The 25651-nt window shown below is 37.4% G+C and overlaps 1 protein-coding gene across 9 annotated transcripts in view; it reads right to left on the bottom strand.

The window, feature by feature from the left end:
- RPS6KC1 (ribosomal protein S6 kinase C1) overlaps positions 1–25651 on the bottom strand; it is a 168799-nt gene that overhangs the window by 41704 nt on the left and 101444 nt on the right. For 7 of the 9 annotated variants that reach the window (XM_014834845.3, XM_070496935.1, XM_070496937.1 and 4 more), the window contains 2 exons: positions 25556–25648; positions 55–102 (listed from right to left, as the gene is read on the bottom strand). In XM_014834845.3, coding sequence (XP_014690331.1) covers positions 55–102; positions 25556–25648 — 141 coding nt within the window. The remainder of the gene's footprint in view (positions 1–54; positions 103–25555; positions 25649–25651) is intronic. The other 2 variants (XM_044757644.2, XM_070496938.1) reach the window with 1 other exon arrangement.

Raw genomic sequence — 25651 nt, 5'->3', positions numbered from 1 at the left:
AGCATAATTTGAAAATAAATTTCTAAATTCATTAAACATACAAATTCTACTCACCTTTAAAATGAATGTCTGCTCTGTCCTTGTGTCCACTACAAGTAAAACCTACATAAAAGACATGAGTAATAATTTATTCACAACATCATGAAACATTAACTCATTACTTTTTAAAACTACACTTCAAGATTCTGGGGGGAGGTGTTGGCATTGACTATGCCAAAATTGTTAATTTCTGAATATATTTTTTTAAAAAAGCCACCGAATCACAGGATTAAAGTAGTCTTATCTAACATGGGTTTTATCACGGTTTCCTCTTCTAAAAATGATATATTTCAGAAACCTTACTATGCTTCCTACATTTATTTTAAAATACTTTTTTTTTTTTTAAAGATTTTATTTTTTTCCTTTTTCTCCCCAAAGCCCCTCTGGTACATAGCTATATATTCTTCGTTGTGGGTCCTTCTAGTTGTGGCATGTGGGACGCTGCCTCAGCGTGGTTTGATGAGCAGTGCCATGTCCGCGCCCAGGATTCGAACCAACGAAACCCTGGGCCGCCTGCAGCGGAGTGCGCGAACTTAACCACTCGGCCACGGGGCCAGCCCTTAAAATACATTTCTTGAAAGTAAAGTAAAAATTATTTTAGACAAAGAATTTTTCCTCATGAAACATATATGGTTAAGAAGAAGTAAAAAAAATTATGAGAATTGGTAAAGTCTCAATTTTCTTCCTAAAACTCCTTATATAGCAACTTGCTATAACGTGATCTCAACAACTCAGGCTCCAGCCTAAGGCATCATTTTGGTGCTACTTCTCCATCCTGGACTCATCCTTGACTCCTCTTTTTTCATCAGCAAATCCTGTCAGCTCTATCTTCAGAATGTATCCAGGATCTGAACTCACCCCACCACTTCCACAGCTTTCACCCTGATCCAAACAAAGACTTACTGGAATTTACAACAATGGCCTCCAACAGATCTGTCTGCTTCAGTCTTTTCTGCCCTATGATCTAGTCTCAAAATAGCAGCCAAGGTTTTCTTTTTAAAACATAAGTTAGACCTTGTCATTCCTCTCATTCAAAGCAAAAGCCTAAGTCCCTTCATGATCTCACACATTGCCCTCTCAAATGACCCGCTCCCCACACCCATCTTGATGGTCTTGACGGACAGGAGTGAATAGGGATAGGGAATTATCCTACCATATTAATATTTTATTATTTTGGAGACACTATATCAGAGGCTGGTAAACTTTCTTCTATAAAGATCCAGATAGTAAATATTTTGGGCTTTGTAGGCCCATGCGGTCTCTGTTGCAGCTATTCGACTCTGCCATCATAGCACAACAGCAGCCACAGTCTGAAACGGGCCATGGCAGGAGTATTTACACCACAAAAATCTGCAAACACTGTAAACAGGGCTTTTTCCCCTCTCCAGAGAATTGGGAGTGAAGGATGAAAAACAGATGTCAAGCTTGAGAAAAATAAAAGAATGGTGAGAAGAAACAGGGGAGTTAAGATGGGGAAGCAGTTTGAGAAAAAGATAGTAAATTCCATCTTAGACATGACGAGTTTGAGGTAATATTGACAACATCTTTGACCTCTTTTCTCAGTGCTTGATTTTTATACTACGTAAGACTCCATTTAATTTCAACTGCATATTCTCACAGATACTGCCTGAACTCATCCCTTCCGCTTCCCAAAGCCCTGTCCCCCCTAAAAGCAAAGTAAAAGCCTGTTTCTCCTCCTACAGTATTGAATAACACCACCATTCAGGTAACCCCCCCAAACTAAAAAGCTCCCTAAGCCACTATGAGTTCTCCCCTGTCCCTTACCTTCATAGACAGTGACCAACTCCGGTCAATTCCACCTCCTAAGTATCTCTCTGATCCACCCTCCACTCTTTTCCCCACCATGTCTTAAGTGTTTACCAAGCGTATGCTTTAGCCATGTGTAATCAGTGTTAATTCTTTCAACCACTGAATGAGATCATTTTACCATTCCTACTCTGGGTATGAAGACATTATAGCTTCATCTGCAGAAGTTACAATGGTAGAATAACAGATGTCTACCATTTCTGAGACTTTCAGTGATAGAATCTTGAAAAGTACTTGGTATAGCCAGTTGTTATTAATATTGCCATTGCTGTTATTGCAGCTTCTCCCTGAAATGCTCCCCCAGCCACTTATCAAACAAGTACTCATCTTTCCATATTCAGCTCAAATGTCTATCTCTCAGTGACACTGACTCTTCTTTCTTTGTTCTCCCCCTGCATACAGTACCAACTTCTATTATAGCATTTCTAACCCTTCACTTTGGTTTTATTTGTTCACCTGTCTATCTCACAACCAGATTTCAAGCTTTTTATCAGCATATTGTAGATAGAATAATGGTCACCAAAAACGTTCATACCTTAATCTCCAGAACCTGTGAATATGTTACGTTACTGGCAAAAAGGACTTTGCAGATGTAATTAAGGTACAAACCTTAAAACAGATTATTCTGGATTATCTGAGTGAGCTCAGTCAAATCACATAAACACTTAAAAGCAGAGAACTGTCTCTGGCCAGCAGTGGAAAGCACAGAAATGAAATGGCAGAAGGGGAAATCAGAGAAATTGGAAGTATAAGAGGGAGGCACAGTTGCTGGCTTTAAGATATAGAAGACCCACATGTAAGCACCAGAGAGAGGCCCCTATGAGCTCATACCAAGAATAAGAAGGAACTGGCAGCTTCTAGGCACAAAAAGCAGCCCTTGGCTGATAAACAGCAAGAAGAGAGTTCAGTCCTATAACTGCAAAGAAAAGAATTCAGCCAATACCTGAATGAGTTTGAAAGTGGATTTTTCCCAAGAGCCTCCAGTAAGGAATGCAGCCCTGTTAGCACCTTGATCTGAGCCCAAGGCAACCCGTGTCAGACCTCTGATCCAAAGAAACATGACACAATAAATTTCGTTGTTTTAAGCTGCTAAGTTTGTGGTAATTTGTTATGACAATAATAGAAAACTAATATAGGGCAGAAGTTATATTTCCTCCAACATGTAACACATCCCACTCCCATAGTTACTGTTCAATAATCATGCGAATGAATTCACTGTAAAAGTTTGGAAGGTAAATGGCAATATGGGAATGGAGCTTAGAAAATAAGTTGAGATTAAAGATTTCTATTTGGGCATTCTCCATAAAGAAACAACTAAAGACATGAAAATGTACCCCATTGGAGTGCTTACTTTATACCAGGCACTGTACTGGGTTTTAAAAAAGTAAATCATGTCATGCACTCAACAATCCAATGAGGTATACTTTTATTAGCCGATTTTACAGATGAGGAAACAAACATAAAACTGTTAACTTGCCCATGCTCACAAAGCTAAGAAGTGATAGAGGTAAAATTTAAGCCCTCGCAGTCTGGCTCCAGACTTCTTCCTCTTTAAACTGCTAAGCTATACTACTTATGTCTGAATTTTGAAAATTATAAATAGCTGAAATATTGAGGGCATATAAGACAACAACCACCAAAAGTGCAGTGAGAAAAGTTACAAAGAAAACATAGTGGTTCAGATGTCAGGGAAAGAGAAGCTTAAGATGAGAGTAATCACCTGTGCCAAACAACAAAAAGAAGCCATGAAGAATGAGGACTGAGAAATGATTACTGCCCAAGGCAGTTAGGAAGCCTCTGGTAACTTTCAACACTGCACTATGCAGTGAGCTGGGAAGGAGAGAAGCCAGACTGCTCTGAGTTAATAATAGGTGATAAGAAAACGGAAGTGACATATACAAAACCTTCAACAGCAAAATACATCAGAACTTGGCAAAACACTAAAATGGAAGAGTTGATAGGATCATCAGGTTCAAACTATTTTGAGATAGAGTAGACCTATTCTCCCCATAATTTCCCTTTGAGCTATATTCTCCACCAATCTTGAACCTCCAAGGCATGGAAACACATTTTAAAAACTTGAACCTTGAGAGTTAAATTAACAGATTATGAGTGCAAAAAGGAGGCAGCACAGCCCTCTTTCTACAAAGGAGGGCTCAGAGCACATCTACTGAGTCTGTGAAGACACTTCGTGTTCCTTAAATCTCATTTGTTTTTACATCAAGTTGTGACCCTTTTAAGCCACTCACCAGAAGGCCAATCCTTCTTAAACAAGATATATCTACATGAAGTAGAAAATGTTTCACTAAAGGTGTGGAAGCTGTACAAAGGAAAGAACTTCTTTTTCCTACTGGAAGACTCTTAATTGACTAAACAGAATACGCTTGCATAAATTACGAGTGATATCTCTTCACTGTTCTCACTTATCCATGAAGCACGAAGTGGATCAGATAAAAGGCCAAATTAAGATGGATAAACACGGATAGGAAGTGCTGCTTTGTTTACATTTTTACTTTTTTCTCCGACCAAGTTTGTTTGCAACTAGACAACGTTCACATTGAGGCAATAAACACAAGAACATATGTGATTTTTTTTAAATGTGCCCTTTGACTGTCAATTTCTCCCAAACAGGTGTTGGCTAAATGATTATAAATTGGCCTCTGGATACACCTCTTCAACTGAGCCGTACAGGGCTGGTGATAATATAATTAGACCTAAAAACATCAGGCTGGTGAATGCTTTCCATCTGTTTGGCAATAATGTTTAGTTAACAATGGTCTTTAAAAGAAGCACCTTCAACTTCAGTTCTTAAAGTTATTTATAGAGCCATTCTTAACACACCAGCACTCCTGCTAACAAGAGCTTTAGCCACTTGGAAATTATTAGCCATACGGCTGTATACAAAGAGAAACGACTGCATTTAACATCTGTATCTTTCCAAATTTACATGCTTCAACCTCATTTAAAGTCATTTGTTAATGAACAGTGCTATGGCGCTGCATTAATATTATAGTTGCATGCGCAAAGATCATAAGGAGCCAAACATTTTTTTAATGCCAACAGTAGGCCAATCCGTAATGAAGCTGTCAGCATAAAGGACAAAATAATAGCTTCTTTAACCCTCAAACAGAATTTGTTCATTTGTAGACTAGAATACATCAATTTAAAAACTGCTCATGGGTTTGCTCACCTTTATAAAGACAAAAATCTAATTTGGTACTAATTTGATACAATTGTCTTTCCAATAAAAGGCTCCTAAAACCATCTTTTATTTCATGATAAAAACAAGTACTATAACTAAAACTGTCATGAAATAATTATCTTGGATAGCATACCTTATTGAGAGAATACAATTAACGTATTTCTCCCTTTCATTTTTCACACTTACTTATCAGCACTATATTAGCATATGGTCTACCAGAAGAGATTACTCCATCTTTGCCTGTAGTAATACAAAGAATGACTGCTCCTAACTGGAAAAAAAGCAGACAACTTATCCCTTAAGGATTAGCCTCATCTGTTCTTCAATTCCACCAGCAAAATGAGACTTGTCCACTCTTCTTTCCTAACAGTAGTAGCAAAAGCTCCAAATGATTATAGGTCTGGGTCTTTTTGTTAACTAGAATAGGGAAGGCCTAATATTTAACTAGGTACCATGTTTGGAAAGACAGGAGGGGTGGGGGAGTATATCAAATCACCAAATGATCATTATTTTTTTAAGCATATGAAGAATAAATTTGGAGGAAAAAAAAAGAGAAATGCTACTATAAAGTCACTATAATTGTCATGGGGAAGTATGGAGAGTTCCCTTCAATGAGGATTAAGCGTCACCCATTCTGGAACCTTTTTAGATATTTAATTTAAACATTGGCATTCCAAGTCTTTAAATCTCTAAAAATAACTTCAGCTCCAATTCCTTTAAAAAGAAAGACTACTTGGATAATTTGAGGGAACATCTGTCTACTTTTGGGCCTATTACTTCACAGGACTCCAAAACAATTAATAAAAGTTAAAAAAATGTTTAAGAAAAGTCTACAGAGATAGTCACTTTGGACAAACACAGCCTTTCCCTTACTGTGTTGCAGTACTATTCGTGCTTGCTAGATATAATCTGAACGGACTTCAACTGTGCAAGTTATACTACTGGGAATTCAATATAAATAAACATACCAGAAAAAAATGGGATCAACATAATAAAGAAGCCAGAGAAAACACACAGTCCAAATCTCCAAATTAGGCAGTTTTTCTCAAAATAAGTTTCAGATGAATAAGATAATACTTATATGAATAAGACAATACTGTGTTCTCTTTTAAAACAGTCCACTCTTGACCATTATTAGACGAGTTATTAACTAAACTCATCTTGACAGACTTATAGAAGCTGGTAATGCTATTGTTCTGTAGAAACGGTTTTGAACAGCAAACCTAGACCTTCGCTTTCCCCCCAATACTACATGATGATAATCCAATGTTATTTATATTTACTGCTGAAGACTCATCTCAAATATTCAAAATGTATTTCTACTTTAACTGTTCATTCCAAACCTTATTCTCATAAGATAACTCATAAAACCACCATCTCATTCAACCACCAGAAAACAAGGAATAGTACGAGGTGACCTTTAATACCGACAATTCTTCCCACTGTGGTCTAATTTTCTCTTTCTCTGGCATCAGAAGGCTAGCAATGTTCCCTGCACCATTGCCCAGCAACTCCAAAAGCAAAAGATGTAGAGCCTACAGCTTTTGTCCATCAGAAGTTGCAGCGTCAAGAGCATCAGCATGAACAGACTGTGCAGAGGCACTCCTCTCATATTATGCCATGAAACCAATCTGCTCTTGGTGGTCATATGCTCACAAAAGTTGTTTCACTAATGAGAACTGAAGTATGAAGAGTAAAATTTGACATGGATACTTATAACTCTGGCCTAAAGAATATTTTCATTTACTACTCTGAAGGATATATTTTCAGTAGAGAAAAGCATAAAATGTACCCCTAGGATTTAATGGGAACAGAAAAAACATCCTTTGGAGTCTTATCAGTGTTTTATTTGTGCTAGAACTTCCAAGAGGGCACATTATCGTGAAGTAAGTGAAGAAACAATCCGGAAAAGGTATTGCTTTGTGGATTGACGGCAAAGTCAAAAATCACCAACCAGCTCAGAACAAGGTGAATTATCTGTTTGAGGCAGGTTGAGTTCTTCAGGCTTCTATATAACCTAGAACTATCTTCAAAGGTAGGAAACAACAGACCAAATCTACCAGGATTCTATGGAGGCAGTACTCAAGACCCACATTTCCTTCAGTTGTTAAAACCCAAAATATCGTAACTCAAAGTATACTTTAAATGTTTATCCAAATACCTTTAACTCCTAAAATCATCCTCTATTTCAGTTATCTAATTATCTTAACTACAAGCAAACTGGGGTAGGGACGGGGGGGGGGGGGGGGGGGAAGAACCACATTAGGAAGAGCAAGCAACACAAAACTAAGCTGGTAAATAACTAATATCTCTATAAGAAAACAACTGATTTTAGATTTCTTTAAATGCCCAGACATTTGCAAAGGTTTTAGTATGCTAATTTTTTAATTAAAAGACATTTCAGCAGTGAAAGCTCTTTCATATGCACTACTGATTCTTCATCAAACGCTAACTTTCCAACTTAACACCAGTACAGCCGGTGGCAGCCTGAAGGTTTACCATCTGCTGCTACCCAAAGTCACTGTGGCCGCCTTCAGAACAGACGCATCAAAGCCCCAAGATAAGAGACTGAAGAAATACTGCCTAAGTCAGCAGAAGGGGATGGCGAACCCAGAGGCAGACAACAGCCAAGCTACCGGAAAATACGGAACATCATGAAGCATCAGTCACCCTGTAGAATACGTACCCAAGGTCACAAGAGACTTTAGCAGCTAAACAAAAAGACAAGAGAAATACTAAGACTAACGAAATTTACTTAAGTAAATTAAGTCAATGGGAAGATTTTTCTTTTTAAAAAAAGAGGTGAGGGTCTAGTCACATTTAAAATCACCTATAATTTTATTCAAAATAAGCTTTGTACAATGAGTAACATGAAATATAAACTTTAAGGTGTTTTAATCAGTCTGTCTATGAATAATAATACAGGTATACAATTTTTATGTAGTCATAAAATAAGGCATTTTGCTGTGAAAGGCTTGTTTTCTGGATACTATCATACCCACATTCCAAACATTACCCAAAGAAAACGTACTTTGAGACAGGGCTTTATAAAATACACAAGATACCAACTAAAAACTCTGATTTCTGGCTACTCAAAAATGCCATTTATTTATGGTAATGATCACATTTACCACAATACCTCATATAGACAAAATACTGTGGTGTCTTTTAAAATATCAAAAACAGAGATTCTCAAGAACCTAATTATATTCGATTATAATATTGAATAACTGGCATATATTCATCTTAAAAGAAATGAACTAATATGAAATTTTCCTGTGCTTCATATTTGCTTTCTGCCTTATTTTTTAGTATTTTAAATGCAGCTAAAAGAAAATCAATACAGAAAATAATACAAAAAGCATCTTTTTATTCTTGGTTTTAAAATGGCAACAGATGCATTTAGTTTGCATTAATTCTAATCTTAATCCAGATATCTAAAAATTTCTCAAAGCTTGCACAGGGAATTAGTTATAAATTACTTTAAAACTAGGGCATTATTAAACATTCATGTACCATAAGAGTTGTCATGAGACCAGCCAGTGGTATAGTGGTTAAGTTTGTGTGCTCCACTTCGGCAGCCCAGGGTTCACAGGTTCAGATCCTGGGCACAGACCTACACACCGCTCATCAAGCCATGCTGCGGCAGCACCCCACACACAAAATAGAGGAAGATTGGAACAGATGTTAGCTCAATGACAATCTTCCTCAAGCAAAAAGAGGAAGACTGGCAACAGGTGTTAGCTCAGGGCCAATGTTTCTCACAAAAAAATAAATAAAAAAGAATTGTCATAATGAAGCCCATTTGTCCTGCCCTCTATTTAAACCGAAAACAACCACAACCTGTTGAATGCAACTACCTACAGTTTCTATAACCTAATACAATACTGTACTGTGTGTGTATGCCCCATTTAAACTCAATTTAAGCCTTCATATACTTAGTAACTTCAATATTAATCATGATTTTTTTTTCCTTTTTCTCCCCAAATCCCCCCAGTACATAGTTGTATATTTTAGTTGTGGGTCCTTCTGGTTGTGGCATGTGGGATGCTGCCTCAGTATGGCCTGATGAGTGATGCCATGTCCCTGCCCAGGATCTGAACCCGTGAAACCCTGGGCCACCGAAGTGGAGTGCACAAACTTAACCACTTGGCCACGGGGCCAGCCCCTAGTCATGACTTTTTTTAAGGGTCATAGTTTGTCATTGTGATAGCTAAAAATAGAGTAAATCTTACCAGAATAACTTTATCTTCCAAGATACATTATGAATCATAATTTTAGAAAAAGAAAACAAGCACATTTTGGTGGTGCTAAAACAGACTTACAAATACAAGTAATTTACTCAAAATTCAAAGGCCAGTCATTCCTACATTTTTCCATTCCTCCAAGGCATTGAAATATGGTTGGCAAAGTTTGTCTTCTTTGACAGGCTAATATCAGGATCAGGAAAGATAAAATGATTTAAAAAACGTTCCGGGGCCGGCTCTGTGGCCGAGTGGTTAAGTTCGCGCGCTCTGCTGCGGCGGCCCAGGGTTCGGATCCTGGGCGCGGACATGGTACCGCTCGTCAGGCCACGTTGAAGCGGCACCCCACATCCCACAACTAGAAGGACCTGCAACTAAGATAGACAACTATGTACCGGGGTGGGGTGGGGGGTTTGGGAAATAAAGCAGGGAAAAAAAAAAAAAAGATTGGCAACAGTTGTTAGCCCAGGTGCCAATCCTTAAATTAACAAAAAAAAGAAAAAAAAAAAACGTTCCTCCATTTCCCATGGAAAAGTCACCTTGTAACCATGGGCCCTCCAGGATCAGATCAACGGACTCCATCTTATCAAGAGTAGTTAAGAATTGCCTTTCAGAAAATGTGTAAAGTCACGTAGCCAGAGCATGCACAGAAGAAGAAATCTTGACCTGAAATGAGCAGGGGACCAAAGATTCTCCTCCCCACAGAACCAAAGGACTAGAATTTAAGTCGGACTCTTATCAGGAGCGAGCGGTCCATCACTCAGCAAGATCCTGTGTTACAATTCCTTCCCCACCTTACCATAAAAGTTTGGAACCTCATCATAAATGTTTACAACCCTACCATAAATGCTGGAAGCCCACCAATCAAAACCTGTCCCACCTGTATTTCTACGTGCCAGCGTGTCCTCCCTAATCTCTTAAGTTTTGCCCCAAATCCTGAATCGGGGAGACAGATCTGAGGGCACAAGCCCCAGTCTCCCTGCAGATCAATCTCACAGAAGAAAGCTGGTCTCTTGTCCCAAAAGCTGATGCTGCAATTAACTGGCTTGTTATGCACGTCGGTTAGCGGTAACAACTTGGCCAAGCCCCTGGCTTATTCATCTGTAGGCAAATAAGTAAATCTAGTCCTGTCCTAGAGCAATGCAAAATACCACATTATTTTCCAGAAAATAATTCAAAGAGTAATTATTTTGACCACAAACATGAATTTAAAATCTCTTGTATTCTGGGGCTGGCCCCGTAGCCAAGTGGTTGAGTTCGTGCGCTCTGCTTCGGCGGCCCAGAGTTTCGCTGGTTCAGATCCTGAGCGGGGACATGGCACCGCTCATCAGGCCACGCTGAGGCAGAGTCCCACGCGTCACAACTAGGACCCACAACTAAAATACACAACTGTGTACTGGGGGACTCTGGGGAGAAGAAGGAAAAATAATTAATAAATAAATACACAAAATCAAAAAAAAAATCTCTTATATTCCTATTAGCCAAATGTCAATGAATGGGAGCCATTTCTCAATGATGTCTCACACTAGGATGTGAAGTTAATGATTTAGTGAACAATGAAGCTATCACACAAATGTCTTTTATATATATATGCTAAAAGAGTTCTACTCTGTATAATTTTTCAAATCCTAGGCCTATACATCTATTACTTCATAAAACCTGCTTCCAAAGGACATGATGTGTCTTTGTAAGAAAACTTGATATAAATATAGCAGAAGGCAGAATATAAAAGACAGAGAAATTGGGTTTAAAACAGAAACGCTGAAGAGCTAGGAAAAACATCCACTTATGAGGCTCTTCTCAGATCCAAATGCTTTAAAAGCTAGATCTCTACACCTTTGTCATTCTCATTTTGATCGTCTGTTTTCTGTTTCTGCGAAGCAACTTGCCCAAGGCCACAAAGAGATTATGCTAAAGAGAGGTTAAAACTCTGAAGTTCTGGGTTTATAGGCCCAAATTCAACTCAAGCCATTCAATTCCATAATGAAACCATTTATTCTATTTCTCTGGTTTGAATACTGAAGTTCACTTGGGATAATGACTTGATACTTAAATTTAGACGAAAATTAATTCAATAAAAAGTATAGTCTCTTTTATTTAGCTTTAGATCCTTATTTGCACTTGCTAGAAAAACCTAATACTCTAGTGCTGCTATAAACTATGTCCATTCATAGCCTGTATTAATATTTTCATTCTGCTACCAGATGTGCTCTGTAAATATGCTCAAATCAATTTATAGGCCCTGAAAATGGAAATAAATGCCTAAAAAATACATCCACATAGTTTTTCTGTAGCGTTCAGAATCAGTGCAGCGTACGCTCAGCTAATAAACGCCATCTTACAACGCTACCAGACACAGAGGCTACATCTTCAAGCCCATCACACATGTCCAGCTAAGCTGCCCATGTCAAAGGGAGCCCAGTTCCAACTCAGAAGAAAACGCCTTAAGAGCAAGGAAGATTTAAATGCTATTATTTTTAAATGTTTTCAATGGTTTGTGCTTTTGGAACACATGAAGCTGAACTTCTGGTACTGATTAAAATTTAACAGTGTTTTAATATGACCCAGAACATTTATTTAGTATAGGAATACAATGTGTTCATGTTCTGAAAATTTCCAAAATATTTTAAAGTACATATGAAACACAAAGACAAAACACTCATTCTCAAACTGACAATTTTATTGACTGCAACAAAGTAGCCTGCCAACAACCTACAGGTGTGTTCTAGGAGAGACGGTGAAAAGGGGAGCAGGAGGAACGTTTTGACAGTTTTCAGTTCAAACTAACCTTTTGCTCTGATCCTACGGCTGTAGTATATTTTGAGGTACAGAGTGTTGGAAATCTTAAAACACATATATTGTCTCTTTTTGTTCCCTTTACAACTATTCAGCAAGCATTTATTGAATCCTGACTACATGGACAGTATTATATTTAGTTAGGCATTATCAGAGAAAATAAAGAGGAATAAGATATAGTTCCTGCTCTCTAGGATAGGTTAACAATATATTTAAAGCCACCAAAGTCATACGAGTGAAAATAATACACAATTGTATGCTAAGCTTAACTCAAAGAAAGGAAAAAAAGTTACAGAGGAGGTAAGCATTCAGCTAAGTCCTAAAGAATGGACTAAATATAGACGGACAAGAAGGAAAAAAAAAGGAAGAACTGAAAAAGTTGAAGACACTAGAGAGAAAGCACGCTCTATGAGTCTGCCACACCCATGTTTATGCAATTCCTTCAGCCTGGAACACTCTTCGATGAGCTAAATCCTACTCACCCCACATGTCTTTGCTTTGCTTACTCTAAGAAGCCTCTGGAGAGCCCCAAACAAGGTGCCCCTCCTATATGTTCTCACAATACCCAAGTTTACTCTGTCGACACAAATAATCCATAATCAATCTATAAATCAAAACTGGGGTGGGTTTATTACAAGCCAGATCTGAAGACTATAGCCTAGGGCCTTCCTTCCCCAAGGAAGGAAGGGCACCAAAGAAGTGGGGTGTACAGAGTGGTTATATACTGTCTTGGGACAAAGAGCATACATCACATATGACAGTAATGTCCCTTTTACAACTGTCACGAGATGCTTAGCTGGCCTGGCAGATCAGTGGTCAGCAGGTCAGTGGTCACAAGGTGAACACAGCAGGTCAGTAATAAATCCTTAGTTCCCAGTAATAAATCCTTAAAGACATGCCAGTATGGGGGGAAGTTATATCCCTCTCTTTAGGGGCATCGTTCTTGTCTTTGGGACATAGTAAATGTTTAAAGCAGATACACAATGCATGCTCAACAGGCCACATGAGGTGCTTTTGGAAAAACAAGGTCAGGCCGAATTAGTTTTAAACCAAATGGCTTCCTCATATACTCCAATATATCCTATTGCTTGTCATTTATTTATCAACTTCCTTCACCCAAAGCACTTTTCACGCTGTATTGTAACTGCCAGTTTATTTATTTATATTTCCCAGTGGAGTATAAACTCTAAGAAGGTAGAGATTAGGTGTATTTTATTCACCATTATACCTCCAGTGGCTAATACCACACTTGACATACAGGAGCTCGGTAAATATGTGCTGAATGAATAAATAAATAAATAACTAAATGAGATAGAAATGGAAAAGACATGCAGAGGAACGTGAGGAGGCAGGCCAATTAGAATAAATGGTCCCTCTACCTTTTCTGTGATAATGTGAGTAAGGAAGTATCATTCATTCATTCATTTTTTCAACACATATATTTGAATATCTGCTGTTTACAAACCACTATGCTAAATGCCAAGAATACAAAATTAAATAAGATATAGTCACTAAGTGGTGTTTGACATGTTATAGAGACTTATTCTCCCCAGACACTATCTTGAGCACAGGATCTAGATTATCTTTTCTGTCTAATAAATGTCTGTAAACACTGTGCCAAAATAAAGAAAAATGTTAATTTTTAGAAAGAAGAAGAAAAATGCTTGGTCATTTAAGGCATATGACAGTTTGCTGGAGGAGTCATAGAAATAACATCAAAAACTACCATACAATGTGGATGAATGCTGTGACAGATAAGTTCAGGGCACTAAACGGACACAGCAAAAGACATTGAAAAGAGACAGTAGAGGTAAGTAAGGGAGGCTTCCAGGAGAAGAAGACAATAATTAAGAATGAGATGAAATTAAGTGAGGAAGAAAAGGTCACTCCAGGTAGAGGTGTACATCACATGTGAAACATGATGCCTTGTATACCTTACAAGTTCAACAAGGCTATGACCAAGAAAGCATGTGGTGTTGGTCTGGGGAACGAGGGGGAAGAAACAAGTTGATAACCAATAGAGAAAGCAGGGGCCAGATCACAAAGGTCTTTGTCGGCCTAGCTAAGAAGTTTGAATGTTATCCTAAAAACTATGTGAAAGTATTAAAGGATTTTAAGCAAGAGAGTTATTAGTTTTAGAAAGATCACTTTTCTAAAGCATCAGTTTTATGACTTATTCAGGCAGCACTGCTGACAATGAACTGGAGGAAAATCAGACTAGAAGCAAATAATAGTACATCTTAAAAGGGGGATAAAGAAAACAGTGCATACCTTTAAAATTACAAATAATTTGGAATGCCTAAATTTTCATTTGAAACACAGATGAAGGAAAGATGAGTTAGATGTAACTAGCAGTACCCAGAGGGTCCTGGGTCAACCTGAAATAATTATTCTAGCTATATGGCACCTACAAGACTCTGTTGTATTTTGTCAAAAAAAATTTGTTAACAACTTGAAAAAGTCAACAAAGGGACCGGCCCTGTGCCCGAGTGGTTAAGTTTGCGTGCTCTGCTGCAGCAGCCCAGGGTTTCGCTGGTTCGTATCCTGGGCACGGACATGGCACCGCTCGTCAGGCCATGTTGAGGTGGCGTCCCACATGCCACAACCAGAAGGACGTGCAACTAAGATATACAACTATGTACCGGGGGGATTTGGGGAGATAAAGCAGAAAAAAAAAAGTCAACAAAGATATGTTGATCAAAATTATGGACACCATGAAGCTGAGAGGGCTACATAATGTGATAAATTTAACATTCTCTTAAATATAAATCACTATCCCCTATAGAAACATTAAATACATTAAATATACATACATACATATACATTAAATAACAGTAAAGAAATTTTAAAAGACATAGAGTGATACTACAAAAAAAAAACAAGAGAGGAGACGAGAAAAGATGGAAAAACTTTAGAAGACAGAAAACAGATGCTAAATGTCTATCGGAGGATAACCCAACAAAAAGCAAGCCAATTCTTACTGCAGAACTCCAGAAATGAGAGGTATCAGATATCTCCTGAAAACAGAAGGATTGGAAAAAGTCTACATACTCTTTGCCACTGCACAGCCAGCTAGGTAGCTGCCCTGCTCCTCCCCAGCAGAAGACTACGGTTCATTCTCTGAAGCTGTGGAATCAGACAGACAGTACAGACAGCTGAAGGTGGGACTGAGGAGTGGTATTTAAAACAGGCATTATGTGAAAATCTGCACATCGAATTGGTGAGGACGTAGTCCCCCTTCCATCACTGGGCTCCCAGAATGCTGCTGGTTTTATACTAGATCTGTAGGTAGGCAATTGTAAGGTTCTTTTCTAAGGAAACCAATTGGTCTAAAAAATAAGACATAGATACTGACATTTATTAGGTCTGCTAACAAAACATCTGGACTGTTACCCAAACTGAAAGTCACCAAATGCCCAGCTCAACAAATGAAAAAAAGTCCCACACTAAAACATACCATGTGAAATTTTAGAACAGTCGGGACAAAGAGATGATCCTATACGACCCCGACAAGAGAGGGAGGAAGAAAAAATAGATCACATACAAAGGATCAGGAATTGGAACACAATAAAGAAGACTGATGAAGGGAATTCCCAGAATAACAGGAAGTGGCAGAGTGAAGAGGAGAGCTGTGTAGCAGGCCGAGAGAGCAAAGTCATCCAGACTTGAGCAGAACACAGAAGGAATCCAGGAGAGAGGGCTCTGAGAAAACCATGGATCTGACGGATTATCTGAGGTGTCTGATTGTATTGAGAGACGTTTTAAAGTTCTGTGGGAGGATGTAGGAATAAATAATGACAGGCACATAGGAAAAATTAAGCAAATTTAAAAAATGAGACAATTTATAAACCCTAAGAAAAACCAAAATTTTTTACAAGGAAGACCCAGAGATATTTCAACAGATTGAAATTTAGGCCAAATTTAAGCAAAATAAAACTAGAAGGAATAAACATAAAAACAATACCAATCAGAAAGACAACATAACTATCTTGAAATAACTAAAAAATGGTTACTGGACAAGGGAAGAATTAAGACCTAAAGTAGCAGGATTTAGCTCAAGAGAAAAAAGGACTTTCTAAGAGTTTCAACTGTGTAAAATGGAATGACTGACTTTGAAACACTAAGCAGCTCTGTCTTTATTCATGCTTCTTTACAGCCCCTTCCACGCTGCTTTAGAATTTACATACTGACCGATACGTCTCCTGCTGGACCAAAGAGAAGAACCATGTCTTATACACCGACCGTAATATCCCCAGCATCTAACACAGTGCCTGCCCCAGGCAACACTCAAAAGAAGTTTGTTAAATTAATAAATAAAAGGCCCTGAAGCTGAACGGCCTGTATTCAAGGGTACAATACAGATGGGCCACGAGATCTATAATATACTCGGTCAGATGACTTTAAAGTCCTTTCTAACTCTGAGATGTATACTCCCCAGGCCATAGGGGGTAAATGAAACTAGTACCTTTACTTTAAAATTACTTAGGTTGTCCTATTATAAAACTCCCCATACAAATGTATCCCTAAAAATATGTTAGAAGATCATACTTTAAATACTAAAAGAATTTAAGTTCTTTGGAACAAAATCATTATTAATCCAATATATTAACATTAATATCACATATAAAGGGTTTTGAAAGTATAGAATTCATTATATATACTCTTAATTATAATTAAGATATGTATTTAAACAACAGGGAGACAGAATAACACATCAAAGCACTGAACATTATGAAACATAACTAAAACGCATGTGTGTATCAAAGATGTGGCTGTCCCTAATTTTAAAAAACAGGTATACTAGACGTAGTTCCTTAAAGATGACATTATTAATTATAATCAAAGCCTGTCCTGACTCTAAACATAAAACCTAGGGGTAGACAACATTCTCTTCAACAATATACATAAATTAATTTGTGGTTATTAATGTTATCTGCACTATCTGGCCCTATTAGTAATGATTCCTTAGCCTCTTAGTCACTCTTAAAGCTTTGACTGAGACGATTCCCTCCTCCACCCACAACACAGCCTTTTAAACTGCCTCATGCAACTGCTTTATTGCTTTCCCCACGTTCACAATAACTGGTATTCCATGGGATTCTTAAAAGTACGACTTCTGTCTGTCCAACTTGCTGCCCTCCTGCTCAGTATATAACTGTCTTCAGCACAAGATCAAGTGTCTCCTAATGGCTGTCTTAATAAATCAACAGAGTATACTACAAGCAGAAATCACATTCTGACACCAACTTTCTTTGTGTCATCCTCCAACAAAGATGCATGAAATAATAGATTAAGCAAGGCACACAACACAATTCTACTTATGTATGAATCCAAAAAGAAGTATTTCACACTTTAATGCATACCACAAGCTGCCTGGGATTGGTAAAATGTTCACAATGCCCAAAATAGTCTGGCCAGTATTAAAATGAGGTGCATTCATGTGCCAAATGCCATTGTACTTGCAAAGCAACTGGACTCATTCAAGTCTATTATAAAAATTAACAATTACATTAAAAATTGCTTACTGACAATTGTGAAAAACTGTTTTCTTTACAACTTTTGCAGATTTAGGCTGCTAGAAGAGAGAGTTTAGAGGTAGTTATGTAATCTGTTCCAATATACTCTAACATGCTAATTACTCAGGATCACTAACACTGAAAACTAAAACCAACCTCAAGTGCTGTGCTGCAAAAACACAACGGACACAAAAAGTTCTCTTTCTGACTATTAAAAAGAAACTAAGAAACAACACTAAAAGTAAATCATAAAGAAAAGATTGAGAATATAGTGGATAAAAATTTAACATCATACATAAAATTAAAAAGCAAATTAATACGTAGGGGTTGTCTCCCACCTCCGTCATATGTTAAAAGTCAACAAATCAATTCAATGTCTATTTACTGTCTGTCTGTTCAGGTACTGTACCCAACACGGTCGAAAGCATGATGAACATACCAGATATGGTCTCTACAGAAGCTTAAAGTTCAGCATGGGAGAAGGGCAATCACAAACACTTTAATAAGTTCTATGCTGCAGAATTACAGGTGCAACTGGAACAAAAAAGATTCAGACATGGGACCTTCAGAGAGCTCCTTGAAAACTGGAAGGCTGGAGGAAGAACAGGAGTTTCTCATAGATGCAGATTCATTCTTAAACTCATAGGAGGCTATAAAGAATCTCAGAAATACTCCTGGGATGGAGAAAAGAGAGAAAGAGGTCCCACCACGATGCAGGTATGAGCTACCAAGTCAGTATAATTTAGATGTTAATGTCTTTATGACATCATTTGAAAACATAGTGTATGGGGCCTAGGTGTGTGTTACACACAGAAAAAAGACAGGAGGAGTATATATCAAAATGTAAAAATGATTCTCAGCGAGTGGCAGGGTTATGGGTGAATTCTATCTTTTTAATTTTAGCTTTCTTTCACAACTTTTCCACAATAAACAATGTATTGTTGAATGTATTATTGAAATTTTTGTGTTGAAGAAACATGAGAAAAATAACTCCTGCATATTCAAGGCAAAGGTTTACAAATCTTTATATAAAGAGAGAAGTCTTAAAAATCACTAAGAAAACATAAACCTCTAATTAAAAAATATGGAAAAAGGACATGAAACTGTTATTTCATTAAAGAAGAAACACAAAGAACCAATAAAAATTTTTAAAAATTCATCCTCATTAGCCATTAAAACTGCATATGAAAATGATAAGGAAATCCAAATTTTCAACTAGCAAATGCCATTTGTTGGTAAGGATGTTAGGAAATAGGCCTTCTAATACACTAGCAGCAGGAGCAGATACAGGCACAGCTCTTTGTATCTTGCTTTGCTTCAATGACTCCACAGACACTGTACGTTTTATAAATTGAAGGTCTGTGACAACCCTGCATGAGCAAGTCTATTGGTGCCATTTTTCCAATAGCATTTGCTCACTTTGTATCTCTTTCACATTTTGGTAATTCTCACAATATTTCAAAATTTTTCATTATTATTATACTTATGGTGATCTGTGATCAGTGATCTTTGATGTCACTACTGTAATTGTTTTGGGGAACCACGAACCACGCCCATATAAGACAGAGAACTTAACTGATAAAAGTTGTATGTGTTCTGACTGCTCCACCAACCAGCCATTCCTCCGCCTCACTCCCTCTCCTCAGTTCTCCCTATTCCCTGAGAAACAACAACATTGAAACTAGGCCAATTAATAGCCCTGCAATGGCCTCTAAGTGGTCAAGTGAAAGGAAGAGTCACACCTCTCTCACTTTAAATCAAAAGCTGGAAATGATTAAGCTTAGTGAGGAGGCATGCCAAAAGCCAACAGGCTGAAAGCTAGGCCTCTTGAGCCAAATAGTTAGCCAAGTATGAATGCAAAGGGAAAGTTCTTGAAGGAAATTAAAAGTGCTACTCCAGTGAACACACAAATGATAAGAAAGCAAAACAGCCTTATTGCTGATGTGGAGAAAGTTTTCATGGTCTGTATAGAAGATAAACCAGCCACAACATTCCCTTAAACCAAAGCCTAACCCAGATCAAGGCCCTAACTCTCTTCAGTTCTGTGAAGGCTCAGAGAGGTGAGGAAGCTGCAGAAGAAAAGTCTGAAGCCAGCAGAGGTTGGTTCACAAGGTTTACAGAGAGAAGCCATCTCCATAACATGAAAGTGCAAGGGGAAGCAGCCAGTGCTACGTAGAAGCTGCAGCAAGTCATCCAGAAGGTCTAGCTAAGACAGTACTGAAGGGGCTACACTAAACAACAGCTTTTTCAATGCAGACGAAAGAGCTTTCTATTGGAAGAAGAAGCCCACTAGGACTTTCATAGCTGGAGAGGAGAAGTCAACACCTGGCTTTAAAGCTTCAAAGGACAGGCTGACTCTGTTGTTAGGGGCTCATGCAGCTGGTGACTTTAAGTTGAAGTCAATGCTCACTTACCTTTCCAAAAGTCCTAGGGCCCTTAAGAATTATGTTAAATCTATCCTGCCTGTGCTCTGTAAATGGAACAAAAAAGCCTGGATGACAGCACATCTGTTTATAACACAGTTGTAACATGAATATTTTAAGCCCACTGTTGAGATCTACCACTCAGAAAAAGATTCCTTTCAAAACATTACTGCTCAGTGACAATGGATCTGGTCACCCAAGAGCTCTGATGAAGATGGACAAGGAGATCAATGTTGTTTTCATGGCTGCTAACACAACACCCATTCTACAGCCCAGGAATCCAGGGGTAATTCCAACCTTCAAGTCTTATTATTTAAGAAATACATTTCATGTGGAACCAGCCTACATGCCCAGAAACTGATGATTGGATAAAGAAGATGTGGTATATATACACAATGGAATACTACTCAGCCATAAAAAAAGACGAAATTGGCCCATTCACAACAACGTGGATGGACCTCGAGGGCATTATGTTAAGCGAAATAAGTCAGTCAGAGAAAGACGAACTCTATATGACTCCACTCATAGGTGGAAATTAGTATATTGAGAAGGAGATCTGATCGGTGGTTACCAGGGAAAAGGGGGGGTGGGGGGAGGGTACGGAGGGGGAAGTGGTGTACCCACAATATGACTAACAAAAATGTACAACTGAAATCTCAAAAGGTTGTAATCTATCATAACATTAATAAAAAAATAAATAAAAAAAAAAAAAAAAAAGAAATACATTTCATAAGGCTGTCTCCCATAGACAGTGATTCCTCTGATGGATCTCAGCAAAGTAAAATGAAAACCTTCTGGAAACGGTTCACCATTCTAGATGCCATTAAGAAGGTTCGTGATTCATGGGAAGAGGTCAAAATAACAACATTAACAGGAGTTTAGAAGAAGGTAATTCCAGCCCTCATGGATGACTTTGAGAGGTTCAGGACTTCAGTGGAGGAAGTAAATTGGAGATTTGGTGGAAAGAGCAAGAGAATTAGAATTAGAAGTGGAGCTTGAAGATGTAACTGAATTGCTGCAATCTCATGATAAAACATTTTATAAGTTGCTTCTTTAGATGAGCAAAGAATGCAGTTTCTTGAGATGGAATCTACTGTTGGTGAAGATGCTGTGAAGACTGTTGAAATGACAAAAAAGGATTTAGAATATGACATAAATTAAGTTGATAAAGCAGCGGCAGGGTTTGAGAGGATTGGCTCCAATTTCGAAAGAAGTTCTGCTGTGGGTAAAATGCTACCACACAGCATCGCATGCTACAGAGAAATTATTTGCGAAAAGAAGAGTCAATCGATGTGGCAAACTTCACTGTTGTCTTATTTTAAGAAATTGCCACAGCGACCCCAACCTTCAGCAACCACCACCCTGATCAGTCAGCAGCCATCAACATCAAGGCAAAATCCTCTACCAGCAAAAAGATCATGATTTGCTGAAGACTCAGATGATGGTTGGCATTTTTTAGCAATAAAGTGTTTTTCTAATTAAGGTATACATACTTTTTTAGATGTAATGCTATTGCACACTTAACAGACTACAGTATAATGTAAACATAACTTTTACATGCACTGGGAAACCTAAAAACTCGTGTGACTCACTTTATTGTGATATTCACTTCATTGCAGTGGTCTGGAACTGAACCCACCATATCTCTGACATGTGCCTGTATTAGTACAATATTTCTGGAGAGGTTCAAACACAGACACATACTCTCTGACTCATGATCTCCAACTCTGAAAGAGTACACTAAAGAAATCACAATAGAAGATATTTATCTCTAAGAATATTCATTACGGGCAGAGAAAAATAGGAAAACAACCTACTGAGCCAAACAATAGGGAACTAATTAAATAAACTACAGTATATGATAAAATAGTATGAAACCATCAAAGAGAATAATTTAGAATAGCATTTCCCAATTGGATCACACAGAGTTTCTGAGGTTTATACTTTAAAGATGGTAACGGTGTATATCTCAATTTCTAATTTTTTAATCAATAAATGCAATAATTATTTCAATATTTTTACCTTTAAATTAGTATAGTTTGAAAGCATCAAAGTGTTTATAAAACAAGTAATGCATAGTGGTTAGTAAGGATCAAATAAGACCTGACTCTCGCATTCAATTAGTTACAGCAAAACCCTATTAATCACTGTGGGAGTTTTTGAAGGCTGTAGTTTAAAAATTCTTATTATTCATATATTAATTTATAGTAATAAGGGCATACTGATTTTAAAAAGGGAAAGCTGAAAAAATAATGATATTGAAATACAATAAATTGATAAAGGACATAAATGTTATAATCACATAAAATACAGTTCTGAATATGATAGACTTCTCTGGTTTTGGAAAGAGACGGACTTTGGTTCAAACTCCAGCTCTGCCACTTAGTGGCCATGTGTCTCTAGACAATACACCCAATCTCTGTGAGTTCAGGTTCTTTATCTGCCGGAAGTTTGAGAGCATTAAATAGTTTATGTGCAGGCATTAGAATAGTACATGGTATGCAGGAAGTATGTAATCCTAAGAGTTTGGTCCTCAGAAAACTCTAAGTAATATAGAAAGTTACAATGATCTGGCCCATAATTGTAAGAGCTAACTGGCTATCTCCTGTATCTCTTACAATTTTACAAGTTTCTCCTGTATCTCTTACAATTTTAATATCAACTATTGTATGACGATTTTGGATGAAGGCAACATCCCCATCAACGATCCTTCAGCCTCTACTTGAATATCTCTAATGCAACAAACAAACAAGATATGAAGGAGTCCAGTCTGCCTTTGGTCAATCCTAATTCTTGAATGGTATCTCCAATCATTCGGCAAAATTCTGAAAACTTGCACTCATTTAATTGCAGCTATATCCTATGGGAATATTAACAAGCAACTGTTCTCCCTCACTACTTTTCTTCCAGGAAAACCAGACATCCTGATTTGCCTAAGATGATCCCAGTTTGCACCTATGGTTCTGGCATAGTTAATATCCTCTTTCGCCCTCAAGATTTGAACAAAAAATCATACAGTCACTCATATGAAGACCACACATGCTTTTATTGGGTTAACCTTCGCTCATTCTTCAGCTGTTCTTTGCATGATACGATTTTGAGAGTCTTCACTAGCCTTATCATTCTTGCTTCTGAATGTACACCAGCTTATTTATATTCCAAGAACCCTAATGTTTAAAATCCTTGTTGCATATATATGTTAATGAAGGATTTTCTAATACCAATTAAAGAACAGAAAGTCATTTATTTCCCTTTAAATACTAGACCAAGATACAGCAATAGAATTACTGCTCCTCTGGGTAAAGACACCTGAATATCTTGAACGATGTCAGGAAGCAGTCTCATATTAGACCAGTAGGTGTCACTCTATATATGATGTATTTAAAGTTATTTATGTTTCAATTCATTCAATCAACAAATGTTTATTGAGCGCCCATTATGCACCAGGCATGATTTTAGGTGCTGAGAACATAGAGGTGAGCAAGAAAGACACAATCTTGTTCTCATGGAGTTTACAGTCTAGACATTAATGAACAAATCTGCTTTATTTACTTTCTATATAAAAGTTTGCAAAATCCTATTCCTAGGGAAATTTTATTTTCTTAAGTTAATAGCTAATACTCAAAATAACTCATATAGAACAAATAATTTAATGAAACAGAATCAGAGAAACTGTTCTGTACAGGCTAGATGAGTGTACCCTGTGTATATTCTAGTGTTTGAATTTATTCAACATTTCTCTTCCAAACCTTAAGTTTCTAAAACCCAAATTTTAGGTACTCCTCAGTACAATGGAAAGGAATTTATCTTAAAAAACAACTGAAATTTTCAAAATTCTACCTGTTCATGTTTTTATAAAGTAGAGACTGTTACAAATTCTAAAAGATTATTTGCAAAGCTTATTAATTCCCAAATACGTATTTCCTTATTTCTACTTAAAAAAATTAAATGTCACCTTTGAAAAACCAAACACACTTCCCAGGTTAACAGAATAAAAACAGTAATGAATGATGCCTCAGCACAGAATTTAGGAGTTCTTCCACTGTCAAGCCCTTACCTGGGTAAATCTCTGAGACTCAGAGCTATTACCAGGACTTCAAGGAGACTTACTCATGTTTAGAGCATGGCAATGAAAGGTCACACTTTGTCAAAATAAACAGCTATAAGAGAGGGAGCAGACACTGTACATCAAGAAAGCATATTTGCATGCAGAGAAACCCAAGAACCTAGGAACTATCGAATTCCTATTTTGCTTCTTTGTATTCTCAAACAGAATGTTCTCCGAACTGGAAAAGCTAGAAAAAATGTGGTAAGGGAGTATTTCAGGCTCAAAAGTCCTACTGCTTAGAATTCTTTAAGTTCAAAATTCAGTTACATGAATTTATTTGAGAAAAATGATGCTTGTAAGAATTTAGTAAGACAGTGACATCTTCATGTAACATCCCACCTAACGTCCCCTTTGAAATACCACAAACTGTTAGTTACTGTCTAAATTGCCTGAGATATACTGCACATTGTTCAGTTTTAGCATGGACTCACACACACACTTTAGAATACAACAAGTACCCAACGAACATTAAGTTACAAGTGAACACTAATGTGCTTCATAAAAGATAGTTAATGTAAAAAAATCTAAATTAATTTATATCTAATGTTAAATAAAGTATTTTCTTTTACTTTGAAAGGTAAAGTGGTGGTTGATCATATATATTTAAAACACGGTTTATTGTGTATGGTTTTAAAATTACACTCGTAAACTCTCTGACAGGTCCAGTATTGTTAATGTTTGGCATCTATGAGATGTCACCAAATTTGTAAAAATTCAAATGGCAGATATCTCTGTTATCACAGTATTTTTTATTCCGATATAAAACTATGTGTGTGTGGAGGGGGGGTTTGGTGTACTGGAAGAAGCACAGCTTTTGGAGTCACAAATATCTAGGTTTGAATTCCAGCACTACCCTAAATTAGCTCTGTGACTTTTGATCACATTACTTAACCTGTTATAAACATCACTTTCCCACTAAGATACAAAGAACAGGGCTGTGAGAAGGATTAAGCAAGTTGTTTTATATAAAATGCCTACTATATGGTCTGCCACACAGTAGGTGCTCAATAAATGAGTTATCGGGAGAATGGAATTTTCTTTCTGACCACTACGCTGACTATACCAGTTAATGTTGAACAACTACTAACTCACAAGTTTTTATAACTAACACAAAATGTATCTTTACCCTGCTATCACAGGTTTATAAAACCAAACCCCTTACTCTGACAATGCCAATAAATAGGCACTTTCTCCTTTAGCTCAAATATATTTTGCACGACCTTACATGAATTGCTTAGATAAAAGCTTTTTCTCTTCTGCTTTTGTTATTTTAAAGTGCAGATGCATTTGAGTCATTTTCTCCTTTTGTTTCATATCCTTAAGATCCAAAGCTTCAAAGACATAATGTCAGCATGCAGTCGATTTATAACTGAACTCTTGAAGAGACACTGAAGAATTACCTTGTCAATCACCCCAAGGACTCTGAAGGCCTTCAGCTCCTCGGCAGGGCTCCTTAGGTTCCAAGGGGGCCTTGAACTTAGTGATCCTGGAGGCTA

Source organism: Equus asinus, chromosome 25, assembly GCF_041296235.1.
Source record: "Equus asinus isolate D_3611 breed Donkey chromosome 25, EquAss-T2T_v2, whole genome shotgun sequence".
Classification (NCBI taxonomy): Eukaryota; Metazoa; Chordata; class Mammalia; order Perissodactyla; family Equidae; genus Equus; species Equus asinus.
The sequence above is the reverse complement of the archived record's forward strand: the minus strand, read 5'-3'. Positions and strand labels throughout refer to the sequence as shown.